We start from the raw sequence: 25,161 nt of genomic DNA on the forward strand, positions 1-25,161 counted from the left end.
TCGGTCAACCTTAGGGCTGTCGACGCCATTAGCTTTAGTATTAATGAGGTTCTTAGTTTTATATTCATAATTGAAGTTTGTACAACCATCGGTCCACTAGTTTTAGTACTTTTTGAGTTAAACCTTAACAATGAAACAAAGATTTTTTTCTTTACTTATTATATTAATATATAGATAAATAAGTCAAAAAGTGTAAAATAAAATGATTTGATCAGTGTATTTCCAATCTGGCGGTAAATGTCTATGCGGAGTTATGTAGGCGATATTGGTTTTACATCTGTTTTTTTAAAAGGTCTCCAAAACATTTTGCTCAACATATCATTCTTCGCTCTCCGGACACGACCGTTGAATTTCCTGGGGAAATCCTCGAGATCCGGCAAAGACCCCAAGGTAGTCCTGAGAAAATAATAATTGTAGAATTAAAATATTAGAAATTCAAATACAAGTGCAATACAATGAAATGTAACAGACATGTCCACGTATTGTATAAATATAGGCGTGCCATTTTCATCGCGACTACCAGTTCTGGCTCTAGGTCGTGTTTCATACATCTCCAAACCTGAAATCGGGTAAAAGAAATTGTTTAACTAACATTTTAGCGAACAATCTAGTCTAGAATATTTGTCAAATATTCAAATTGCTATGGTTAATTATAGGAACATATTCTTCTGATTTGATTTTATCTCAGAAGAATCCTGACGCCAGTCGTTATGAGACTTTTACTGTATTAGAAAATAATAAGGAAAATGATAGAAACCGAGTACAGATTCAGTGGTCTCTGGTGGGGTTGTGGTGGTGGTAGTTGTAGTAGTGTCGGGGCTGAAGGGCTCCGTGCGCCGCTCCACTTCGGTTCCCGCTCGCAGCAGCGGCCCACTAAACCTTGTGGTGCTCTGTACATTTCTTGCTCTGGCTAAAAAGATAACATGTAATTGACTATTTCGAAAGAGAATAAATTACTTGTTTATCTTAAATTATAGGGAATCTTACCGGCAAAATAAGCCAATTGTTCTTGCCCCGTGTGGTAGCCAATAGTCATACCGTAAATGACAGATATTTGCATAAAGGACATAATTCCCCCCAACACGACACAGCACAGAAACCAGTTTGCAAGTCTATATCAAAATAACAATCAGAAAAATTTATGATTTAAAACATATAAGATGTAATGAGATAGCCTTCTATTTTGTTAATTTTCACACAGTAGTCTAACAAAGGCACAACAGGTAACCGGCCTCAACACATTCCATGCTATAATTTTTTGTGTGAACTGAACGTGTTAAGAAACGAAGACAGTCTATTCTTAAAGGATATATGAGAATCACTATTTTGTTTTTTATACAATTATAAATATACCACTGTGATAATTAGTAATATTATAAATGCGAATGTTTAGATGGATGTTTGTTTGAAGGTATCTCCGGAACGGTTCAACGGATCTTGATGAAATTTGGCACAGCTGTAGAACATAGTCTGGAAGAACACATAGGTGACTTATTAAGTTTTTTTTAATTGCGCGCAGACGGAGTCGCGGGCGACAGCTAGTATAACAATAAAATTGAAATTTGTTAAATGTTATTTACCGACTCGTGCATAAATCTATACCGGAGAACGCAGAACACACTATACCCATCTTTTCTTATTGCCACAGCTGTAAATAAATAAGTTCGATCACAATTTTTGTAATTATATAAATCTGTCTTCACAGGGATAGTTTAGGTTCACAATAAGACCGGATACTTGCCTATCGCTTCTTTCCCTTGTTATCGGCTTCCGAAGTTTTTTTCGGCTCGGATTTAAAACTCAAGTGAAGAAAAACGCAATTGCCCCCCTACACTGTCATCAGCTTCTACTTGTCCTTTTATTACGAATTAACTTTATGATTAATAAATTGTTAATTGATATAAAAGTTGTTGAAAAATGCCCATTTTTACACCAAAAATCTTTGGCGCTTTCCGCTTCGTTAATAATTCAGTTAAAATGGGTCAATTATTATTTTAGTGGTTGATACACAAATGTGACATCAAAAGTCAATAATTGTAAATGTCAGTAGTGTTGATCTTTGTAAGCAAAAGTTATGAATAAAAAAAATACAATTAAAAATATGTCAACGCCATCTATTGGATCAAATAATACGCTTAAAATATTCCGCGACCCACTTAAATAAAAATCATCATGGAGTTAAGGATCGTGGTCGGAGATTTTGCCTACAACTTAAGTAACTTTCTCTTTCAATCGTATTTTCTTACTCTTTCTTGACTTAAAGCTGATGCCAAACTTTAAAAATTAAAGACAATTTTTTTTTCTTATTATGATAGGTAAAGTATGGGTGCATTGTGTGAAAGAGGATATGCCGTAAGACGGGGGTAAATTCAGATATGACGGCTGATAGAGATGTATGGAGGAGTACATACTGTGCCGACCTTCCATAGGGATAAGGGCAGGTTGATGATGATGAGGTAAATTAAAAATAAATTATTTTAAAGAATATTTTTAATAAACAACTTGTATAATAAAAACACAAATTTACAACAGTCTCAAATATCCAAGCTCTCACAACCGATATAAAAAATTAACAACCAATTTCATTTCAAACACAATCAAAATGTTTTTATTAACTTGCAGTATGTTGGCATAAATAATTCAGCATAATAAATTGTGATTAATTTCATAAAAAAATAATAAAAATTAAATATCCATTAAATATATTTAATAATTAATCTTTTTTTAGGAATTACCAAAGATACTAAAGAAAATGCCATATAAATTGCTATATACTTTTGGCTATTTATAAAAAAAGTACCTTTTTAAATAATAATCAAATACTAAAACATGCATTCTATCCATAATTTTAATTATGGCTAATTGTTAAACTGACGATGTTTGTAATCTGACGGTGACGTCACAACTTCAGTGAGCTTAACGAATGTTTTTGACAATCTCCTTCGTATCATCAATTATGTCAAAATTAGTAAGAGATTTTTAGTGTACTTTAATCCCGATAGTGGCGCTGCACAAATTTTGATACTATGACGAATGTCACCAATATTCGTGATAGACCCTCAGTATAAGCTCGCATGTGTGAGATTAAGTATTTTTAACAATTTATAATTATTAAATATAATAATTTTATTGCTCTTTACATTAATATAACTAAGGTAACACGACTTACAAAGCACTTGAATTAACTGATATTGCCATCCTTTACATTATCTTTGAATAAAACAGAGAAGAATATGTGCCTTTAAAGTGTCACAGCTGGAAAATTCATCATCATCATCAGCTCACTATACGTCCCTACAGAGGGGCTCAAGCCTACCCTAAGTCAGGAGTGACTAGGACATAGTCAACACTGGCCAAGTGCGGGTTGACTTCACACATATCATTGAATTTCTTCTCAGATATGTGCAGCATCCCGATGTTTTCCTTCACCGTAAGAACCTCGGATAAATGTACATATGTAAATCGAAACTCGAAAAACACATTAGTACATGGCGGGATTCGAACCCAGGATCTGCAGATTGCAAGTCAAGTGCTTAACACCAGAGCCACTGACTCTCTGGGAAATTAAACGGTTACAATTCAACAAAAACAATTAGATAAAGCCAAGGAAAAAATAAATTCAGTGAAAAAAAAATACTAAAAAGAAAATTATTATAGAAAAAAGTATAAGATGTAAAAAGAAATTATAACAATTTTAATAATATCTTTACAATTACAACATTTAAATATCTTTAAAACTAATTATAAAAAAAATGTGCTCTACCGCCTCGTCTCGTGATCAACGCGGCGTTGACGCGTCGACGCCTCGATAACGTTAACAAATCAAGGTTTTTTAGGCGGAGCTCAGATGTACTAAGAGTTTACGAATGCGCTATAATTTTAATGGACAGGAAACTATTGTTCCAAGTATATTACTAAATAAAAATACATATTTAAAATAAAATAACTTAAAATTGGAGGAATATTCGTCTCGGTAAAATACAAGTAAATTTTCGAGCACAACTATAATTATTATGAAAATTGTATTGTACAATAAAAATAAATTAAAAGTCTAAAGCCGTTTTTATACTCTTATAGTTGTTCGTCAAATATTCTTCGTATATTTATTATCTAAATAATAAAATTATGTAAATAGTCTTGAAAAAAGTAATTTAAAAAATCAATAAAAAACAAATAAATATGGACAAAGAAGTTTGAGCAAATCTAAAATTTGTAACTTTTAAAACCAAAAAAAAATGTGTAATGAACGAACGAAGGCGTTGCAAATCTAGGCCTGGTTTGTGTACGCTTAGTGGGCAACGCGGCAACTTATGTGGGCCATATGAATTGCGTGCTGTGCATTAAGCTGGGTGAGCATAAGATACACCCATAGTGGGCAAATCATGTGGGCGACGATTATTGCTTGGTGAGCATGAGTTACACCCATAGTGGGCAACTCATGTGGGCGACGTATATTGCTGGGCGCACATGAGGCAGGTTAGGCGTGGGCAATAGTAGTGGGCAACTTTGTAGCTTTTGTGGGAGATGTGTACTGCTTTCCGTGCATCACGCAGTGGGTGTAGGCTACGTATGAGTGGGCGTGGGCAACTTATGTGGGCGATTCGCTACTTGCCGTACACGAAGGCTGGGCGTAGGCTACGCATGTGTGGGCGTGGGAAACTTATGTGGGCGATGTGTATTGGTTTGCATGCAGCAGGTCCCACAGTGGCAGCTCTGCGAGTGCGGTGTGCAGCTCGTGTGTGAGCTGCGCAGTGAGGGCGGGCGCCGCGTGGGCTACACTTGCCCCCCGGGTCCAAGTTCGCACCAGACCCGCGGCACCACTCAGGGGTCCCAGACCAGTAACGTGCATGTCCATTGACCTGTAAATGTATGTATTATAAAGTGATGTGTTCCTACTCATCTTCTTTTTAGCATTTTTTTGTCTAAACATTGTCTTTGATAATTGTGTGTCGCAGGCCTTCTTCCCAATCATTTCTAATAAGAAAAGGATGGGAAAGGAAAGTGGATTTTACGGAGGAGAGGACGCATAGGAAAACGATATCTTCGCCCTTGTCACCCTCGATCGATTAAAAGTAGACAATGCATATATAATTGCGGATGTCTATGGGCAGTGGACACTTCGCTATTTCGGCGAATTTAAGTGGCCGCTTGCTCGTTTGTCACCTTATATGTTAATAATCAGCAGTTGTAATGTATCGTGTATGTACTGACTGCAGATGATCTAGACGCAGACAGTCTAGCTGCGCGTAGTTCTCTGCGCGTGCGCGTCCGACAGAGAGGCGCAGATGTAGTGCGCAGTGAGCGAGCGCGGCGGCAACACGTCCCGCACACGACACGCCCATCGCACGCATGCGGTACCCCTCGTACCCGATCTATTATCATCAAATTGTATGCTAGTTAAGTTTTTTTTTTAAATTTGATGATAAATATTTATTTTTGTATGATGTACTCGCTTTTAAATATGTCTGAGATTTAAGAGTTGTGAATAGGTTCTCCTATTGGAAGTCTCGTATTCTACTGTAATAAAAATCGTGAAGTTTTAGTCTCTGTTAAAATTACTTTTCTTAGTTATTCTCTACAAGCTGTCGCACGCGACTCTGTCCGCGCGGAATGAAAAAAACTTAATTAGTAGTCTATGTGTTCTTCCAGACTATGTTTAACCTATATGAAAAATTTCACCGAGATCCATGCAGTCGTTCCGGAGATACCTTCAAACATCCATCCATCTAAACATTCGTACTTATAAGATGAAATGAAAAAGCGAAAATCATTGGGATTAATTAAATTCTTAAGGATTATTAACCTATATTTCAAATGTGTATACTAAATAACCTGCAGATCTTTTATCTTGAGCGTGACACTGAAGCTGGTCCTGTCGTCTCCGTGATGAGAGACGCTGACGTCACTGACCCTGTTGATGGTGGCCAAGTTCTTCAGCCAGCCCGCCTCCGTCTCGAACTTACCCACGAACGATATCGATCCTATCTAAATATAAATCTATTAACACTCAGATAACTGCCAAAGTAGAAAAAATATCAACATCAACAATACTTCTAGATAATTAATCAGTTTTTTTTAGCAGAGGTAAAGTCTGTAATTTGAAGCATTACTTCGTTTCAGTTTATTTACTAACTAGCGGTAACCCGCGACTCCGTCTGTACGTAATAAAAAAAACTCTATTAATAGCCTATGTGTTCTCTCACACTATGTTCTACACATATGCTAAATTTTATCAAGACCTATGCAGTCGTTCCGGAAATACTTTCAAACCAACATCCATCCATCCATACATACATCCAAACATTCGCATTTATAATATAAGTAAGATATAAGTAAAATTAGCAAGAGTAATTTGAGGAGAGTCGGAACAAAAAGCGATAATTCACATTTTGATTTTTTTTTCTTTGAACTTTTCCATAAAAGACAACAATGTGATTGTTTTGTTCGCACTCTCCTCATATAAGGGTTGTTTTTTTATTTTATTTCATTACCTTGTGCATAAAAGTAGCATGTAGAGGCGGCAACTCGAGCACCTCGCGGCGAGTCTGCAGTAAAGTCCGCCGCATGTTGATTAGCACCATGTCCACTACTCGGTTACCATTGAGAGCTAAATCTGCTGCCATCGATCTAAAAGTTTTAATAATTTATATCTAAACCACCACCCGCTTCTTGATTTGGTTTACATCACTGTTTTTGAAATTTATATCATTGTATAAATGTATTCAGATATCTTGGAGGCTCTTAACTTTGCGCGAGTTTTTGCCGATGACCTTGTGCCACCAAGATATTTGAAAAGAGTTATATATGTAGAATAATTTTAAATTTGTAATTTTATTATTATTATTTAGAAAGAAGTTCAGTTATCTAGGTCGACGCATTAGCATTATCAATAATAACAAGCTGTCGTTCATTGTTACATATCGCTTAGTGAATTTAACAACTGAATAACAATGAAGATGATAACAATGTACGATGCGATAAAGACCTTGTTATACTTTAATATACATTAGTTATATATTTTTGTGGTAAGAGTAATTACGTATATGTTTAAAGCAAGACATTAATGTATATTGCGTAGAATTACAAAAGATTTGATATATTAGTAACTAGCTTTTACCCGCGACTCCGTCCGCGCGGAATAAAAAAAATGCACACAAGATAAAAAAAGGTCCTATGTCCGTCTCCTAGTTCTAAGCTACTTCCCCATCAATTTTCAGCTAAATCAGGTCGACCAATCTTGAGTTATAAATAGTGTAACTAACACGACTTTCTTTTATATATATAGATTTCCACAATTAACAGATTGCCTTAATTAGTAGGTAATGATAAAAATTAAGAATTCGAAAGATATTTGCTAATAGCCACATCAGATTTAATTAATTATTTTAAGGGATTTTTTTAAGGAATTGTTAGCGACCACAGGATTATAATTAATGGTATTTGCTTGTTTACCTGTAGACTTCGAGCATGCTGGGGTTGGAGTAGAGCAGGTCGGAGACGCTTGTGGCCTGACGCAACACCAGTGCCAGGTGCCGCTGCAGTCGATGTCTCAGTAACGCGTACAGTGGCAGAGACACCGCCGCTGTCAGCGGTAGATCATCTGGAAATAAGAATAGTTCATTATTTTTTTCTTAAATAGACCAAACTTTTAATTAACTGTATCTATAAATTAGTTTAAACATAAATTTATTTATGAAAATCAATAATGGCGAAGTTGAAAAAAATGACTATATATAAAACAAGCTTTTACCCACGACTCCGTCCGCGGAATAAAAAATAAAAAACGGGGTAAAAATTATCCTATGTCCGTTTCCTGGTTCTAAGCTACCTGCCCACCAATTTTCAGTCAAATCGATTCAGCCGTTCTTGAGTTATAAATAGTGTAACTTCTTTTATATATATAGATATAGATATAGATTACACTAGATGTATTGTTTGCTTGTCCTATGAAATATATTTATAGAAAAGTTCTTACCTATGTGCTTAGCTAATTGTTCCGTTGTAGTAAATTCATATCCACCATTCCTTTGAGGTGACGGCCATGACAGCTAAAATAATATCTTGTTATTTATATGTTATGTAAAAAAAAGTCTGCTACTTTCAGAAATTACCAAGTTTGAATGGTGAAATTATAAAAATAAACATATCTACCTTGACTATAACTTCATCATGTACAAAATCAATTCCCGGGTTAATGAAATTAAACACATCATCTTCCATCACTAAGCCAACATTTACATCAGCTGTCATATTTGATAATGATATTCTGAAATTAACTTAACATATAAAAATACAATATATATCAATTATTTTGTAATGACATATTATCAGTCCAGTCCAACAATCAATCGGCCCACTGATGAATCAACCCAAAGGACTGAATCAAATCTATAGAATTGTTTGGTGGGCCGATCACCTCATCGGGAAAAACCCATATATGTGCTTAAGAAGCAGTAAAACAAAAGCTATAGATGAATTACACCAATTCTAGAAACAAATAAAACAAAATATAAATAAATTATAATTATAAAGAAACAAATAATTTCTAAATAAATTTTTTGTAAATTAAACAAATTAAAACATCAGTCTATAACATTATAAAATAATATAAAGCAATAACAGCCATGTATAGTATACAAAAATAAAATTACCATATCCTTAATTGCACAGACCTTACAATCAAAAGAAAATAAAATTGTTTACTTTGTGATAAAATACTTGCTTTAATACATATTGAAAGTCATGATAATATAGTAATAAGATATAAACATAAATTGTGTACTTCACACTAATTGTTAATGTAACACAATATTGCTAATGTTAAAATATATTTTAAATTTACAGAAAAAGTTGATTAAAATATTAAATGACCATTCAGTGTCATAATAAGTAAAATCACAATGAACAATATTCCATTAGTAAAATGAACAATTTCCCATATAGTCTACTAGCAGTTGGTTGCGACTTTGTACACTTGGAATTAAAACAATAATAAATATAGCCAGAAATTTTTCTTATTGGTTGTTATTTCAGAGCCTATTCAATGCAAATTAACAAACAAACAAATCTTTCCTCTTTATAAGATTAGTATATAGGTAGATTAGCTGTCGCACGCAACTCTGTCAGCACGGAATTAAAAATCGTAATTAGTGGCCTATATGTTCTTCCAGACTATGCTCTACATCTATGCCGAATTTCAGTGAGATTTGAGCCGTTCTGAAGATACATAATAACAAACATCCATCCATCCATCTAAACATTCACATTTATAAAATTAGTAAGATTAGCAATGTAAAAGTATATGAAAAACATATATGTTACTTACAAAACATGTCCCTCTGACATAACAGGTATTAAGTTATATAGATTCTCATTAAATGCACTGTATAGTCCTTTCACACTGACCTCACCTAGTGAACATTTCAGATTTAGCGCCATTGATTTGAGATCTAGAGATACTGTTTGCAGGTGGAATGTAGGTGTCCGGAGTAGTTCCAATCTTGTTAGATTACTGCAACAAGAATACATAAGTCTATCAGATAATTTGTAGTACAGTTTGAAAAAACAAACGGAAGGTTGGAAGGTAGAGAAGGTTACAATGTAACTGATGGTGCAAAAACTATCTGAAAATATATTTTTTATGTTAGGGTGTAAAAATCATAAATTGTTCCAAAAGATCAAGAAAGAAAAGAAGAAAAAGCAAGTTTTAGAACAGTTATAATGTTGATTTGAAGTTGTTTAGTTAAACTTACACTTGGGTATTTTTCGCAAAATATGATGTATCCTCCAGTGTATCAGGTTTGATTTGTTCACCATTTTTATTCTGTTGCAATATAACATTTGTGAAGCTCTGTAATAATAAAAATATTAATAAATTGTAACTAAAATACCATTATGAATTATTTAGATACATTTATTTTGATAGTTGTAAACTGTGAAGATGAAATAGGAAATTTTATAAAACAAATAAAAAGTGCAATTGGATAAACATGTTTGAAAGCACACAATACAGTATAGTACAATAATTTGATAAGCCGAAATTTAGATAAATAAAAATTGACTAATTAATTATTTTAATGGTAAAATGTTACATTACTTACCCGTTTGATAACATCTTGTAGATTTGGTTGAACATTTGTTAATAGATCCAGCAACTCTTGCTTAATATCTACACTTTCTTCGTCAGACATCTTGTCACATACATTACTTTGATGCTAACATCAATGAGAAATCTTGGTTATATATTAATTTGATTTATCAAAACATATTGTTATAGTAAAATATCATAACTCGCAATTTTGTACAGCAAGGCAACGACAGAGTGACATTGACAGAAACTAATTTTGACATTAACATTTGACAACCAAATAATGACATTGAAATAAAGATTAACGATAACTACCGACAAGGCTAATTGAACCGGTGGGCATAAGTCAAACTAATTATAACAATTCATTAGCGCCCCCTAGTAAACGTTATACTTATAAATATTTTATTACGCACTCTCATTGCACTCTGTATTGTTTTTTGATTTATTATTTGTTTTATAGATGGAGTGCTTCCAGATATTTGACTTTTAATAGAGATGGCCATTTTCGGATTTGTTGTGTTATTTGGGTGACGCAAATGTATGAAGTCAAACAAGGATACCATGCCCGTTAACAGAGGCGCAGCTATCGCGATCAGTTCTATTACTAAATACGTAGAAACTTTTTAAGCACAGAAAATGCCATAAAAGGAACTTTTATTAACTTTGACATTGTCGCTAGTGAGCTATCATAATTTAGTTTAACTTTTTAGTCCACCGCAACAGATATCCTTTTGCCCAATTGAAATTGAATTGATATCCTTATCGATCTGTATACCAGCGTAATATATTTTAACGTAAATCCGGGAAATATATATTTTTTTTAAACAAAACAGTAAGTTAAATATTCTAAAATGAATGTTTATTACTGTATTATAACAATTTTAAAAGGTGTTTAAATTTGACAATTAACAATTGAAATAATTGCTAAACGACCAACTCTGGTCACTTGAATACGCTAAATTAGCGAACTGATGAACTGAGCCCGTAGAAATACAAAATTGCAGACGCATTGTCTACCTTTAATCGACAGGGAAAGAGGATATTTCCTCCACCTTGCGTCCCCCTCTCTCGTCTAATCTTCTTCTCCTTCCCATCCTTTCCATATAAAACGTGGTAAGGGCAGTAGACTAAGATATGGTCTCCAGCACTCATACGTTAAAATCAATTGAAATTTAGTTAAAGCTAAAAAAAAAACCATAGGCAAAGTAGTTTTTTGTAATTGTCTAATACTTTTGTGCTCCTTATAAGGCTATTTTTCATCTTTATTTAATATAGAACTCTTTTCATTACGCTTTTGTTTGTGTTTTGGCAATACAGGTTTTTTCTTTTTATTCTCTTTGGTTTCAGAAGTTTCTGCGCTTGCTGAATTGTCACTTTTTAATTGATGTTCGTCGCTATAGCTAAAAACAATATGGCTTTTGATTCTTTCGACTTCCTCTGTTTTCACATTGCTTCGATTTTCCCCTTCAATTTCTTCTTCACTACTACCGGATGTAGCGTCGCCTTCGTATTTATCAATTGATATCTCAATATTAGTAGTATCATTTCTGTCACCATTTAGAATTTCATTTGATTCTGAATCGTTAGTTTCTTTTGTTATTTCACTTATCTGTTCTTCATTTTTGTAACTTAACTCATTTTTATTGCTACCGTCGGTGTTTGGTTCGTTTTCTTGGGAAAAGGTTTGCTCTTCTATATGAAATGGATTTAGTCTTGGCTCTGGAAAATATAAATTTAGAAATTTATACGTATACATAGAATTAGGTTTATTTTCTTTTAAACTTTATTATTTAAAGTGCATCTTACCACAATGTGTAATAGTACTGATCATCTTTACATTGTGAATAATAGCATTAGAAATAAATGTGAACACATGCCGTTCAAGTAAATTCTTAAAATTCCCTATAATCCTATTTGCAGGTCCTTCTACAGTTATTGATTCTGGCCTAAAGAAAAGAAATACAAATTAAAGAAGGATGTTCTTTAATAAATATTTATTAAAAAAAAAAAGAATAGAAGCGACGTATTTCATTTCAGTTTACAAAGTGAGATACATCTTCCAAAAAATCTAAAAAAGTTAAAGTTTTGTTGTACTTACTTTGCTTGTTCTACGGAGTCAATGACTATGTTTAAAGTTTGTGGGTTTTTAGTAAGAACTAGTCCCATGTGAGCTGTTAATTCATGAGCTGTTACAAATAATATGCCATTTATTGGAGGCACTCCTGTGTTGAATACAGCTTCGTATTGGTAAGTTGCCTAATAGGAGGGGTTGTCAATTAATTTTTAAAGTTGAAATTAAACAATTTTAAGTTATTTAGCAAAAATACGTAACCTGTAAACTACTAAATCCAATCATCATGTCTATTTTACGAAACTTGTCCTCTTTCTTACATGTCGCTACACCTCTTCTATGAATTGTGTCTAAGCCCCGTAGCACACCATTCGTAAGCTTTATTTGCTGGAAATAGAATATTGCAAGACGTCTTTACATATTTATGATGCAGTCAAGTTTTTGTTCAATTAATTAAGCCACTTGATCACTTGTCCCTCGTTACCTCACACTTAATTAAGTTACAAAAACTCAACATACGATTGGAACGTTTATTTGCCAGTTTTTTGTAGCAAACATAAATGAATTACAGGGTCACATATAACATCCGAAAAGAAATCATTAAGCCTTCACCCTTGAACTTTCTAGAGAATTTCTGGAGCCATATCGGTCTAGAACTTTTTATAGTAATAAAATATAAAAATAATTTGAAATACTATTTGTACCATTCCAGTAACAGCAGTAACTGCGAACTTCGGAATTTGAACAGCTTCGAAATCTAATTCTCTTAATCTTTTCTTCATTTTTTCTAAAACTTGATCGGTATAATCGTTAAGTGCGAGACTTTTTTCCTTTTCATATTCCCTGTAAATAAATCAAAATGTAAGTTCTTAATTACTAAGTACTTAAATTCAATTCCAACAGTCGTAGAGGCCGCAACAATAACATCTGTGGAACGAACAAAGACACAAGAGACAGTCTCGAAGTGGAAGTAATTGAGTCCGAGTGTGTACGTAGGCGTTATATTAGTCCTCTTTCTCTTAGGAAGTAGATTTAGATGCGGGAGCGCTTAGGAAGGGAAAACTCATTCTGAGTTTCCCCTCTTCCGTCGATTTCAGGTAAACAACGTATCTACAATCACCTATGTCAATGGGCAGCGGTGGATTTTTCCGGCGAATTCAAGTGACCGTTTGCCACCTTATGATATAAAAAAATTAAAATCACTTTCTCACTAGTCTCTGTCTGCCCCGCTGAGTTACGACGATGAGTTGTGTTTTTTTATTTATGTTACGATTTCCACAAATATTACCTGATGTTTATACAGCTGAAGAAAGTTCATGACAAAAAAATTGGTCATTCGAGTAAAAATATGTAATGTTTATTGATTTGGATGCATCATGAAGAAAACAAAGAAGATAACTTACAATAATTCAGCATTAGCTTTACTCCCCTCCAAACCAAAATACATTAAATAATCGTTAAAGTAATCTTTCAACCATTTGTCAAGGTCCGTTTTTAATCTATCCAGAAACTCATCTGCGACAAAAAATATAATTTAATTAAAATAAAAAAAAACAAATTTTCAATAAAATATATATAATTACAAAATTTACCTATATTTTTCCGTTGTAAAGTTATAGGTTTAGTTGTAGCTTCATTATTTTGATACTGTAAAAGATACAATAAGCAACAAAATCAAATAGAAATACTAGAATACAATTGTCATTGAGTAGGGGAATACAGCCTGAGACCATAAGTTTTTCTTTTTTATAATACTAGTTTTCATGTGATATAAAATTGATGTTTAATCTGTGATGGCGACTAAATGGATTGGCTGATATTTATATTAAAAAAAAATCTTTATTTAACTTTTTTATATTAGAAAGTGGCAAACGAGCAGACTATTTGTTAGGGTTACTGAAGTGTTTTCAATAAAAAGCAAGAATGATCTTTATTAGATGACTACAGTCTGGCTGCTAGACTGTAGTTTGGCAGATGATTTGTTTTGGGTAAGTAATGGTAATCAAACAAAAACTTACAGTCATCAATATGTCGTTTGTGTTTATATCGGAAACAACAAGTTCGATGTTTAGTTTGTTCCGTAGCAAACGGTACCTTCCTTCCATATTGTATTTCACGTTTCGTAATAGAAATCTATTGTTAACCAAATAAGAAAATACAAATAAGTAGTTTTGCTTACGTTCGACCCCCGCAGTTCGGGATAATTCCCAACGGAGTCGATTTTCTTTTTTAGGTGTATAGTTAGGGTAAATAAGAAAAGAAATGCGTAACTTGTAACCCACAGTTGGACTTAGGAATAAGGAAAAAACACATTTCTCGAATTGTTAGGACAAATTTAACTAATTTTAGTTAGTTACATTTAATCGTAGATATCAGTGCTATATAAAAATCTATCATTTAAATTCAATATAAGGTGCAAAATTTTGAGATAATAATAAAAAATTCATTGGCCGTTACAGCACCCAAAGTAAGAGTAATAAATTTAATTCTACCTATATGTGAAACCATTTGTCGAGTTTCCTCGTCTATAAAGGAAGTTAATAAAATAGTCCTTCAAGTCGGATAACCGTAAATCCGGCTATATCCGACACAGACGTTGCTACTAACGAAATTAATCTTCATTTTTGGTTCCACATTGTGTTTTAAAGAATACGAAAAAAAATATTTTATAAATACTTCATTTATATTGTAAACCGTATAACAATGGATGTTCAAATATAAATCGAAATGATTGATTTCATAATGTTACGTTGGAAATTCTTGTCTTACAAAATAAATGTTAAGCTATTTTGGAAGTATACCTTAAATCATTGTTGTCAGACATGTCTTTGTGGACGTAGGCATATTATTATTCACACATATTAAATACTCTGCGAACCGAGTAACTTCCTATACTATATATTGCACCATACAATTAAGCTGAGACTACAAATACCATATAAATATGTTCGTTCTTTTATTCGTTAGGTTAAAAAAATCTTCACATTACATTAGTGGTGGTTCTATGCACTGACAGATGTACTTACTCTACTTCTCCGAATGTAGGCTTATAGAAGAGTTCAGATGGATCTGATTCAGTAATAAGACGTTCATACGCCCCATGTATGTGGAGATCATTAAGCGACAACTTGGCAGTCAGCACCATGTTGGATAAATTATTGTGCAAGACATCAACGCGAAAGTGTGTGTTGTTCCTGAGCTTCATTCGGTGAAAGAATCTGTGAAGGAGATTTTGTTTGTTATCCTGTTTATTATAGGTTATATGGCTAATGCTATTGGTATTGATACAGTTACATTTTCCATCAATATACTCGTAGACAAGAACATCAGCTATTCATATATTCCGCTTTTACTTCAAGATAGCATTGGTGAAACCGAGTGGAACATTTTTTAATTCTAATCCAACAAGGGAAAAACTTGAAACTTTAGAACTACTTAATAATTTTGCTTACGAGCTTAAAGTATTTGAAAACCGTAAAATTCTTATATTTCGTAAAATGGAGTTTGACTAAATTCTAGTCACAAAACGGGGAAAGCACATTATCGCTTAAATAGTTCCGCTCAATTATGAGACCTTCAAATGATATTGGCCAAATATAGGATCATAATATTCATAATACCATTAACCCATTTTTTTATTGCGTAAGAGAAATTCCTTGGCAGGCTCATAATCTCTACATGACGTAGATGCGGTAGTAGCCTTGGAGAATTACATATGGACAGGATTATTAGGGAGCCACATGTTCTGTGGACCGTGACAGATTACAAGTAGGGACGGAGGGATTTGCTAGATTATAAACATATAAGTAATTTTGACTTATTCTCCTATATCGAGAAAATCCATTATAAAATAATTAAATAATTAAGAAACGGAAAACGAACCATGGAAGGACCCCCGGTGGGTCCGAAACTAGTCGGTGCCGTCACCGGACGATCACACGTGAGTTAAGCCGTTTCTTAATTAATTAATTATGATGTCTCACGAAAGTTTAAACAATTTAAAATAATTAAAGTTGCAATTTTCTTGCTATCAACTGCAAAGACCATCATTAAGTAATTTCTTTTAATGGTGGATAAATGGGAAAAGAGACGGATAAACTGTACTTAAAGATTAAGTGCACTCCTAGAATTTGCGTTGCAAATATTGATTTGTAAAACATCTTACAGAATAGAATTTCGTAGTCTCATCATACTGTAACCTCCAAGATTGATCCCTGCCGGTATGATCCCGGGATCACTGCCGGATTTTTGAGAAACTCTTTCGGCTGTCCCTTTAGTTTTGAGCATCATCTACAAAAAAAAAATGATGACAGGAAGGACATAATGTCTTATAAAATTTCTTCATTTTTAACTCACATCCAACATTTGTTTGTCGAAGTCGTCGCTTTCGATTGCTTCCTCATATTTTTTACGCACTGATTCATATCGACCTACGAATGGAAATCAAATTTCAGATACAAATGCGTAAAGAGCTGAGTAGTCACACATATGCAAAGTATTAAGGTTTTTTACGTAAGATCTGTGTTCTGGATACTCACCGTCTAATCCATCCATGGTTTCGAAATGATCTTGTGCATTTACATTCATCCAGCATTGATTCTTGGGATAGTCTTGTAGTAGTACTGACTGTGATATCACTGGAGGCAGGCCCTCTTTTTTTCTTTTTTCAGCGTCGTATATTAGAGGTACTTCTGATGTATTTTCCTGGTGTACTATGTCATCGGTCGTAGAATTAGTCAAAGTGATTGGACCAAACCTTTTTCGACTATTTAATTTTCGACGCAAAATACGTGCTGTAAGAATTGTCAGGCGAGTAATTTTAAAACTTAACAGTTGGTTTCTGAGACCAAAATCTCTGTATAAAACATATGGTCATCCCTGTCATTATCTTTGAAAAAACAGAGATAGTAATATATTTCAAGCTGGTATTTTGGTTTCAGAAACCCACGGTATGTAATTGGAATAAAAAATGTTTTTCAATAGGTTAATCATGATTACATTCACACAAGCATTATTAAATTTTCGAGTACTTAGGTAACAAAGTAATGGTAACATTAATTTCTTACCTTTCCCATATTTTGATTTATTAATCGAATCGCTATTAACATAGGAAATACAAATAGTAACAAATATAAACGTTAAAATTAGTATTTGTACAATAGACGTTGTCATTGCTTTGATATCTTTATTTAAAAAAATGGAAATTTCAATTATCTCAACATAACGAGAATTTCCAGAAAGGGAAAATTCAATTATTTTTTAATTGTTGTTTACTATTTGCAACTAAGAAAGCTATATTTCTTATATTTGATTATTTTTGTTTGTTAGTATGGACTTTGTTAGAATTTGTTGCTTCGGGTACTTGAAACGATTTTATAGGTTCGTTACTTACGTACCATAGGTTTCCATCTTCGTCATACAAGAACATGTTTTTATCTCTTTAGAGAGCGATGAAAATATAATTTGTATAGGAGATCCCCCAGTGGAAAATCACGGTTAGGAAACCACGTAGAATTTTTTTGCTATATCACTAGACCGAAGTCGTCGTGGTTAATATTTTTACCCAAGTCAGCTCTGTTATCGATCTTCTCTGATATACTTTGCGTAATATCGAAAACTTTTAAATTAATTTATGCCAACATATCATATGATTGAAAACAGTTTTTTCTTTTTATTATACTCCTATGTTTGACGCCTGTTTATATTGACCATTATTAAATTAGGGAAACATATAGGGGACATTGAATATTGAAAACATGCAGTTATTTTTTACGTTAATATTTTTATACAAACATATATCTATCATCCTAGTGTAAATAACGTTATGATTGGTTAATCTTTATTATTTTTTTAGTCATAATGGTGAATAAAATAATATTATTTGAAAATGTTAAAAGAGCTGAAAATTAAAAAAATATTCTAAGGTAAAAAATTTAATCTTAATTTATGTAACCCTACATAGAAAATTCACTTCTATCAAGGTTTGAATGTAAAAATAATTTCTTTATCTTTTTAATTAAATAACTTAATGAACTTTTGGCCGTAAAATTTTAGGTACATAGTTTAATGAAACATTCTCTCCGATGATATTGAAACTTTGAAAATCGCTGGAATATGAATTACTTTTTGATTTTCATTGTAGTTTTTGAAATAATTTTGGGGAAATATCTAATAGCTTCTGATTTTGGATCTGATATTTTGAATTATTATAAAAGTGGTAAGTCATTCAACAATAAAAAAATGAACAACTTAATCTTTACCAGTCAACTTAACTTGTAAAATCATAAAAGGTGACCTCATGTTACTGAGTCTCATTTCAAGGTTATGTCGTTTTATGACATAAAAATGTTCAGCGTATGTCTTTTCAACATTTAAATTATTTCGTAAACAGAAACAGTAAGCAATTTTCATAAGCAATGGGAGCAGCACAGAAAGCCATACGAGAATGCTTTAAAATTAGTAAGTAATTAAATTATTGTAACCAAGAGAGTTCTTCAAAAGTAAAAAATATAAAAGTCCTAACAATACAAGCAAAGTAAACTATTTTGTATTGCATTAACTCTTTTGTATGTGAAAAACTTTACACTGACAATTATTATAGTTTTAATATAAAATTTGGTACACAGGCATTGAGAGAGAGTTTTGGTAAAAGAACAATGAATACTATTGAAAGAAAAATGGAAAATGAGTATAAATTATCAACTGGATTTTATGTTTTCGATAACATAGTACACGTGTAAGTACTAGTTTTAAATTAATTAAATAAAATAATTCTTGTTAACACGTTTCAGCTTTACTTAACAAATCTGACAAGTGAAAAATCGAATTTGATTCAATAGTGAAAAGTTTGAAGTTAAAAGCCTATCGAAGTAATTTATTAAGAGATACAATATAGTAAAATTTTTGCTATTAACTGTAAATTTCCAGGTTTTTCCAAGAAATGCATCTTACCGAGTTACCACACTTGAAAGAGCCGGAAATAAGTTTTCCACTAGCGTACAATGCTCTTTCAGTCGAAGTGGAGCTAGGCAAGATGATAATCGAGACGGATTATAAAATGATGAGAAATACTTCGGATGTATTATCTACTGGTGAACAGGATCCATACAAAAATTCACCATTTGTCCTCCAGCAAGTTCAGGATGAAGGACATTTGGCGTAAGTAAAAGTATGGCAGAAGTCATTTATTCCTAACTATTACGATAAAATGTAAAAAAAAAGAAATTATTTCGAAAACTTGTTAAAGCAATATACATGAGTGCTAAATTATTCAACTATAGTAGGAAGTGACTTAAATCTTTGATTACACCTATAAAAACCCTCTAATCACTATGTTATATTCTGACTAGCTCTCGCCCGTGACTATGTCCGCGCGCAACTAAAAAAAAAATTTAAAAGTAGTCTATGTGTTCTTCGAGATTATGTTCTACAACCATGCCAAATTTCATCAAGATCCATTGAGCCATTCTGCAGATACCTTCAAACAAACATCCATCTAAACATTCGCATTTATAATATTAGCAAGATTAAATTTTAAATTGTTTTATTCTGATATTTCAGAATCATAGCCGAAGATTGCTTTGTCAGTGGCTTCACGATAGCCAAATTGATTGGATTTACTGTTACATTAGGTCATGATACGTTTGGTCTAAGAAATTGCAAATTTAGTATTGAGGTATTTATGTATTTTTTTAACATAATTAGTGAATTAATGTGTTCAATGTGAGGCCAGTATCGAATTTAAATAATTTGAATAAATGAATATATGACAATCAGATTTCTGGAGAAGGCTCCAATTCACCGCCAGTAATAGCTCCTTATTTTTCAAAAGCACAAGGTAAGTATTTAAACAATTGTTAGATTTATCGATTATAAATTATAATAATATCAAGCTTCAAGTTTTTGGTAACAACTTATTCATTTGTAGCAAGTATATTAGAAAACATTTTAAGCAAACCGATACGAAAGGAACTTATTGCAAAGTTACGGTCAGCGGCGTTTAGTTATGTCAACACATCTATTTTCGGAGATGAATTGCCTAAATATCGGTGAGCGATTTCAAATAACGGTAAATTTATTTAGTAGCGACCAGAAAAGACAATGACATTATACTATTAACCCTCTTTACAAGTATACAATAATCCGGGATTATAACCAATACAAGTTAGAACCGAGGATGTCATATGTTATTAAAACGATGGCTCCTACGAATAAGGGCCAATGTGCAAATTGACAACTTTACAGTAGAGGCTCTCAAAGTTTCAACCATATAAGAAATTAAGTCGCATAGGTGCTTTTACTTCAGCAAAAAAATAACATTTACACCTGTTAATGTAATATAGCTTCAATACTTTGGTCCTTATACATAGGAACCTTCGAAAATATTAATACAAATTTTTAATTTACATGCAAAAATCATGTCTAGATATGAGCAGGAAAAAATCTTCAAACAAGCTTCTACTCACGTCAATAAATATGTACACGACACGAGAAAAGAGAATGTTTTAAATAATAAAGCATCTTATGATTTGGATCCGATGAAAATATCTTGGACTAATAATGTAAGTATAGAGAAATAGAACAATGCACGTATTAATACATTTGTGATATTTACTTATAGTATTTTTCTAGGAACAAGGCAATACGAGTGACGAATCTGTTTTTCTTGAGGACATTGTTATCGATGGTTTTGATACGGCATATTCTCCACAAATTGGTGGTCCTTATAAACTGAGAACAGTTGGCATCGCTGATACTCTACGATATAATACACTAAAGGTATGTAAAGGTCATTTCATATACTGAAGTACAGATATTTGGCAAAGAATATTCAAGGAATTCATAAGTCAAAGAAAGAAGCTTTTCTCCTATGTTACATTTTTGGGACAAAATTGTTTCATACATTATTTTTCTTCAGATTCATGGAAAAATAATATTTGAACGCGATGATTTAAAAAATGAACACGGATTTTACATGGAGCTACAAGACGTTACGTTAAACGTGAACATGGATTTAGAGGACAGTTCGCAGAGCACATTTAACATGGATAGATACTTTTATTGGAGGCAAGTATTTCAAATCTTAATCCAAATTTCAGTCTGTATTTAAGGCTGTAGTTAAGGATGGTTAAAAATTGGATGGATTAAATGTTTTTCGATGAAGCTACCAATATTGCTAATTTATAAGTGATAAGTAACTTTTACTTTTAATTAATCCATATAATTATACATACTTTAATTGAAAGGAACACGGACTTCTCTATCATGAATCTAGAAGAAACAAGGGATAGAATTGTAGCTGAATCAATTATAACTGGTTACTTAATACATAAAGTCTCAAATTATTTAACCAATAAAATACCGAAATCATCGTTTGGCGAAAAGGGGAAATTGGTGGAAGACAATGACGGACAAGAGCATGAACAAGATCATGGCCCAGAATATGATGGACAAGATGAAGTTAAAAGTATAGAAGCCAGTGACTTAAGTGCAGCAGAAGAAAATGTTAATATCAATGTTTCTATAAATGAATCAGAAGGCAAAGTGGAGGACGAAGTGACGCAGAAAGATCAAAATATTGAAGAAATGCCTGATAGTGATAGTGAAAAGAATAAAATGAAAAAAGACATTTCACTGGAAGTACAGATTGCTGAAGAAGCAAGAAGAAATATCAAAATCAGACCGAAACTTAGAAAAAAGAAAGGTTTTCTATCACGTTTTACTGAAAATGGCAATAGGAAAACCAAAAAACATAAAGAAAAACACAAGAAAGAGAACAAAAAACATTTCCAAGAAAATATCAAATATGGTGAAGTAAAGAAACACAACCATGGTAAACATCACACTGAGAAAAGAGGGAAGAAATATAAGAAAAAGGATAAAAAATCATTAAACACAAAACGACAAAATATACACAAAAATTCTGGATTACCTATATCGTACGACAATGAAGTACGGTAATGTTTATTTTGGTTGGCTACATTTGAGGTCTTGGATCACTATTCCTTACATTGTATTGTGCATTTTCGTTCTAATAAATAAAAACAAAAATATCACGTATTTTAACTAAAAAAAATAAGGCTCCATATTGCCCCATTGCCCAATACACGTTAAATTCTATTTATTTTACAATTCCATGTTGAAATGGAGAGTTATTTTTCCGTTGTAAATGAGTTTTGTCACATGAAACTGTTCACTTTGAGAGGCTCAACACTTTAATTAACCTTTTTACCGAGAGCTAATTAAACAGTACGAACAGTTTCGTCTATTGTTACGGTACGGACGGAAAATATTGCCACTCATATATCTTGAGGCTATTCACTGTTTAGTTAGGATAAGTGGGATGCATTGTGTTACTAGTATTACTACGTTAAATGTAAGTTAGTTTGCAGTATGTATTAAAATTTAACACAAAATTAAAATTTAGTATAAAAGTAAATTTTTTGCAGAAAATTAAAAGTTACCAGATTCAAAAAAACAAAATAAAAAAGATAGCTTTATCGAAAACTCTTACTAATCGCTTTAGTATGGTAAACCTTACATCTCTATTCTTTTTGTTCTCTTCTAATTTCATAATTAATTTATTATTCGTACTTCAAATAATTACAAAGATATAAATTTTCAAGCACCCAATATTTGGCTTTTTATAACAATCTTAGTAAAGATGAAGTTTATACCAAATCCTTATGTTTTAAACTGGTTTATATGCAATACCGTCCTCTTCTAATTCTGGCCCGCTTTCAAATTGCTGTATTGGTGCAAAACGCCTGTGGACCAATTACGACTGAGTACAAAAAAATTTTTAGTAACTTTAGTAAACGAGATACTATATTTATATTTGTGAACAGCTTTTTTGCCAGCTCACGTATTGCAAAGTATCGTTACTTGAGAGGTAAGATTATAAGGATTATTCCATGGATCTTCCTAGCAGTATACGTGCATTTTAAATAGGCATACCTTGTCGAATATTCTCTTTCGTCATCTTCGGGTTTTTCATCGGGCATTTCTTTGTGAATCTTCATTTTTGATTTAATTTTGTCTTTGTCTTCTATATCGCCAATTTTATAGAAGTATTCATCCGGGTCTTTTCGTGCGTAGTCTACTGAGAGGTCTTTTAAAGGTGCAAATTTCCTCATTATTATTGAAGAACTCCCACTCTCTAATACCGTCGTTTGTATCGCTGGATTTGGTTGGATTGAAATTTTCTGAACTGGCGGTGTTGTGAATCTGTAATAACTAATGGAACCCTGAAAATATAATATGTATGAATGTGATAATAAGTAGTGACGTCTGTGTAGTTTTTCAATACCTATATATGGTCTGAAATCATTTTCATTTCTCATTTTTAGCCGACTTCAAAAAGAAGGAGGTTATCAATTCGACTGAATTTTTTATTTTATACATACATATCAACATTTTTTAATTTTATTTAGTAAATTTAATTAACCTCTGGCACATCTTCTTCACTACTCGGCAATTCCGAAGATTGTGACTTCGTGAACTTAGAGAGTCGTTCAGCGTATTTCCTTGTATCGGCTGCCTTCCCCAATGTTTCGGACAAGGGTTTTTTGCCGCCAGTATCAGCTATATTTTCCTGATAGTCCGTACTGAAGTTTGCTAAGGCAACAAGACATTAAGTTAGATGGCAAATTGTCGCCCAACTTTCAGCAGTGCCCCGGTATTTCTCTATATATAGGTATATAATTCAAGACCAATTCTAGTCACAAGTAACATGGAATCTACTGGCGAATGTCATATTATAAAAACAAAGAAAAGGTAATTTTACTTCTTATTAATATTATAAATGGGAAATGTTAGATGAATGGACGGATGGATGTATGGATGGATATTTGAAGGTATCTCCGGAAAGGCTCAACAGATCTTGATGAAATTTGGTAAAGATGTAGAACATAGTCTTGAACAACACATAAGCTACTTATAAAGTTTTTTTTTAATTCCGCGTAGTCGGAGTCACGGGCGACAGCTTATAAATGTCAAAGTTTTGAGGTGACAAAAATTATTTTGATTGGATAAGGTTTTTGGTTACTTACAATCCAAATCATTTCCAAACCTTCTGCCTCCAAACTGTGCTAAATCTGGTCTATCGTTCATTTGTCCCCTTCTCATGTACACAGTAACATCGGATCCTAGAAATAAAATAATCATAGGTTATAACTTAATAAATAATTTAAAAAATACATTACTAGAAGAAATAGTTGATGATCAGTGAAATTGTTTGAGTACATCTGAACTTTTATAATAAAACGCAAAAAATCTTCTTTATTAGAAGTAGCATTAGAAGGAATAACTATTTTAGGTAGGAATTGTGCTGTAAAACAATCTCAATAATTATTAGATAGCCCATACTTACTGGTAAATGTGAGGAATTCTGCCAATGAATAATTGTATCCGTAGGCTATCCCGGCTATGATGCTGATGCAGAACCCAATACAAACGATGAAGATCAGCATACCCAAGAGGCAGAAGGTAATAGCCCTGGATTTAGGTTAAAGTCTTATTAGTCCTGAACGTTGCCATTTAATTTTACGTGTTTTTGCCCGACTGACGGGAGGGTAATGCGCTCATATGTAACAGAATTAATTTTGAGTGAGTTATCACTTGATTAGTCTTTCTTTGGAGTGTTATATTATATGGGTACAAAACAGTGGGCGTAGGAAGTAGAATTCTAAATTAGTGAAAAACTAATTCGAATCTCATCCGTCATAACTTTTTTTTTACATCGCTAAAAAAAATATCGTTTTTCTCAGTAGGTTCATAATACGCTTTCTACATGTAAAATTAGAGTTTTTTTAGTTTAAATTAAAGAATTTAAAATCTATATATCTCATCCAGTAGAACCATTAGAACCTTAGTCAGACGTTTTTTTTAACTAAGTTTAAGTTATTAAGAACTATCAACACGCTACACAATTTATCACCATGGCTACTGACCTCTGGACAACGTCCATACTCCATGCTAAACAGTTGCATATTTGACACAT

At 32.6% G+C, this 25,161-nt stretch overlaps 5 protein-coding genes across 5 annotated transcripts; 1 reads left to right on the forward strand and 4 right to left on the reverse strand.

Annotated features, from left to right (window-relative positions):
* Window positions 1–251: 251 nt before the first annotated feature.
* Window positions 252–1,628, reverse strand: LOC106717889. The gene is made up of 5 exons (XM_014511829.2): window positions 1,581–1,628; window positions 988–1,112; window positions 758–910; window positions 472–559; window positions 252–396 (listed from the first exon to the last, which is right to left on the reverse strand). Exons 2-5 carry the CDS (start codon window positions 1,067–1,069, stop codon window positions 252–254), a joined length of 468 nt encoding a protein of 155 aa, XP_014367315.2. The 5' UTR covers window positions 1,070–1,112; window positions 1,581–1,628.
* A 2,514-nt stretch (window positions 1,629–4,142) lies between these two features.
* LOC106717746 lies at window positions 4,143–10,317 on the reverse strand. Its single transcript, XM_045680625.1, has 10 exons — window positions 10,101–10,317; window positions 9,753–9,850; window positions 9,326–9,511; window positions 8,152–8,266; window positions 7,976–8,048; window positions 7,453–7,600; window positions 6,492–6,627; window positions 5,833–5,985; window positions 5,212–5,372; window positions 4,143–4,859 (listed from the first exon to the last, which is right to left on the reverse strand). The coding sequence occupies exons 1-10, from the start codon at window positions 10,188–10,190 to the stop codon at window positions 4,661–4,663; spliced, it is 1,359 nt and encodes a 452-aa protein (XP_045536581.1). The 5' UTR covers window positions 10,191–10,317; the 3' UTR covers window positions 4,143–4,660.
* Window positions 10,318–11,339: 1,022 nt separating this feature from the next.
* LOC106717882 lies at window positions 11,340–16,586 on the reverse strand. Its single transcript, XM_045680682.1, has 11 exons — window positions 16,518–16,586; window positions 16,327–16,451; window positions 15,188–15,379; window positions 14,180–14,294; window positions 13,754–13,808; window positions 13,565–13,676; window positions 12,866–13,004; window positions 12,423–12,548; window positions 12,189–12,346; window positions 11,897–12,036; window positions 11,340–11,809 (listed from the first exon to the last, which is right to left on the reverse strand). The coding sequence occupies exons 1-11, from the start codon at window positions 16,524–16,526 to the stop codon at window positions 11,340–11,342; spliced, it is 1,641 nt and encodes a 546-aa protein (XP_045536638.1). The 5' UTR covers window positions 16,527–16,586.
* Window positions 16,587–18,228: 1,642 nt separating this feature from the next.
* Window positions 18,229–22,151, forward strand: LOC106717744. The gene is made up of 10 exons (XM_014511656.2): window positions 18,229–18,378; window positions 18,553–18,620; window positions 18,788–18,897; window positions 19,089–19,319; window positions 19,722–19,836; window positions 19,938–19,998; window positions 20,089–20,210; window positions 20,793–20,939; window positions 21,079–21,227; window positions 21,407–22,151. Exons 1-10 carry the CDS (start codon window positions 18,276–18,278, stop codon window positions 22,119–22,121), a joined length of 1,821 nt encoding a protein of 606 aa, XP_014367142.2. The 5' UTR covers window positions 18,229–18,275; the 3' UTR covers window positions 22,122–22,151.
* Window positions 22,152–22,851: 700 nt separating this feature from the next.
* On the reverse strand, window positions 22,852–25,161 carry LOC106717743. The gene is made up of 6 exons (XM_045680683.1): window positions 25,112–25,161; window positions 24,532–24,656; window positions 24,212–24,307; window positions 23,608–23,777; window positions 23,118–23,407; window positions 22,852–22,927 (listed from the first exon to the last, which is right to left on the reverse strand). Exons 1-6 carry the CDS (start codon window positions 25,159–25,161, stop codon window positions 22,852–22,854), a joined length of 807 nt encoding a protein of 268 aa, XP_045536639.1.

The sequence above is a fragment of the Papilio machaon genome, chromosome 13 (assembly GCF_912999745.1).
Source record: "Papilio machaon chromosome 13, ilPapMach1.1, whole genome shotgun sequence".
Classification (NCBI taxonomy): domain Eukaryota; kingdom Metazoa; phylum Arthropoda; class Insecta; order Lepidoptera; family Papilionidae; genus Papilio; species Papilio machaon.

Excerpts from the sequence above, each read along its gene's own strand:
- LOC106717744 (XM_014511656.2), top strand. The coding sequence starts at position 18,276 with ATGAATTACTTTTTGATTTTCATTGTAGTTTTTGAAATAATTTTGGGG. Across the intron at positions 19,837-19,937 it reads ATTGCAAATTTAGTATTGAG|ATTTCTGGAGAAGGCTCCAA; the intron begins GTATTTATGTAT and ends TATGACAATCAG. Across the intron at positions 19,999-20,088 it reads TTATTTTTCAAAAGCACAAG|CAAGTATATTAGAAAACATT; the intron begins GTAAGTATTTAA and ends ATTCATTTGTAG.
- LOC106717746 (XM_045680625.1), bottom strand. The coding sequence starts at position 10,190 with ATGTCTGACGAAGAAAGTGTAGATATTAAGCAAGAGTTGCTGGATCTA. Across the intron at positions 6,628-7,452 it reads AGCATGCTCGAAGTCTACAG|ATCGATGGCAGCAGATTTAG; the intron begins GTAAACAAGCAA and ends TAAAACTTTTAG. Across the intron at positions 4,860-5,211 it reads CTGCGTCTAGATCATCTGCA|GTCAATGGACATGCACGTTA; the intron begins GTCAGTACATAC and ends ATACATTTACAG.
- LOC106717743 (XM_045680683.1), bottom strand. The coding sequence starts at position 25,161 with ATGTGTCAAATATGCAACTGTTTAGCATGGAGTATGGACGTTGTCCAG. Across the intron at positions 24,308-24,531 it reads AGAATTCCTCACATTTACCA|GATCCGATGTTACTGTGTAC; the intron begins GTAAGTATGGGC and ends TTTTATTTCTAG. Across the intron at positions 22,928-23,117 it reads GAAAGAGAATATTCGACAAG|GCGTTTTGCACCAATACAGC; the intron begins GTATGCCTATTT and ends ATTGGTCCACAG.
- LOC106717882 (XM_045680682.1), bottom strand. Across the intron at positions 13,809-14,179 it reads CAAACGACATATTGATGACT|TATCAAAATAATGAAGCTAC; the intron begins GTAAGTTTTTGT and ends TATCTTTTACAG. Across the intron at positions 12,037-12,188 it reads GACTCCGTAGAACAAGCAAA|GCCAGAATCAATAACTGTAG; the intron begins GTAAGTACAACA and ends TCTTTTCTTTAG.
- LOC106717889 (XM_014511829.2), bottom strand. The coding sequence starts at position 1,069 with ATGTCCTTTATGCAAATATCTGTCATTTACGGTATGACTATTGGCTAC. Across the intron at positions 911-987 it reads ACAATTGGCTTATTTTGCCG|CCAGAGCAAGAAATGTACAG; the intron begins GTAAGATTCCCT and ends TTATCTTTTTAG. Across the intron at positions 397-471 it reads TTTATACAATACGTGGACAT|GACTACCTTGGGGTCTTTGC; the intron begins GTCTGTTACATT and ends TTATTTTCTCAG.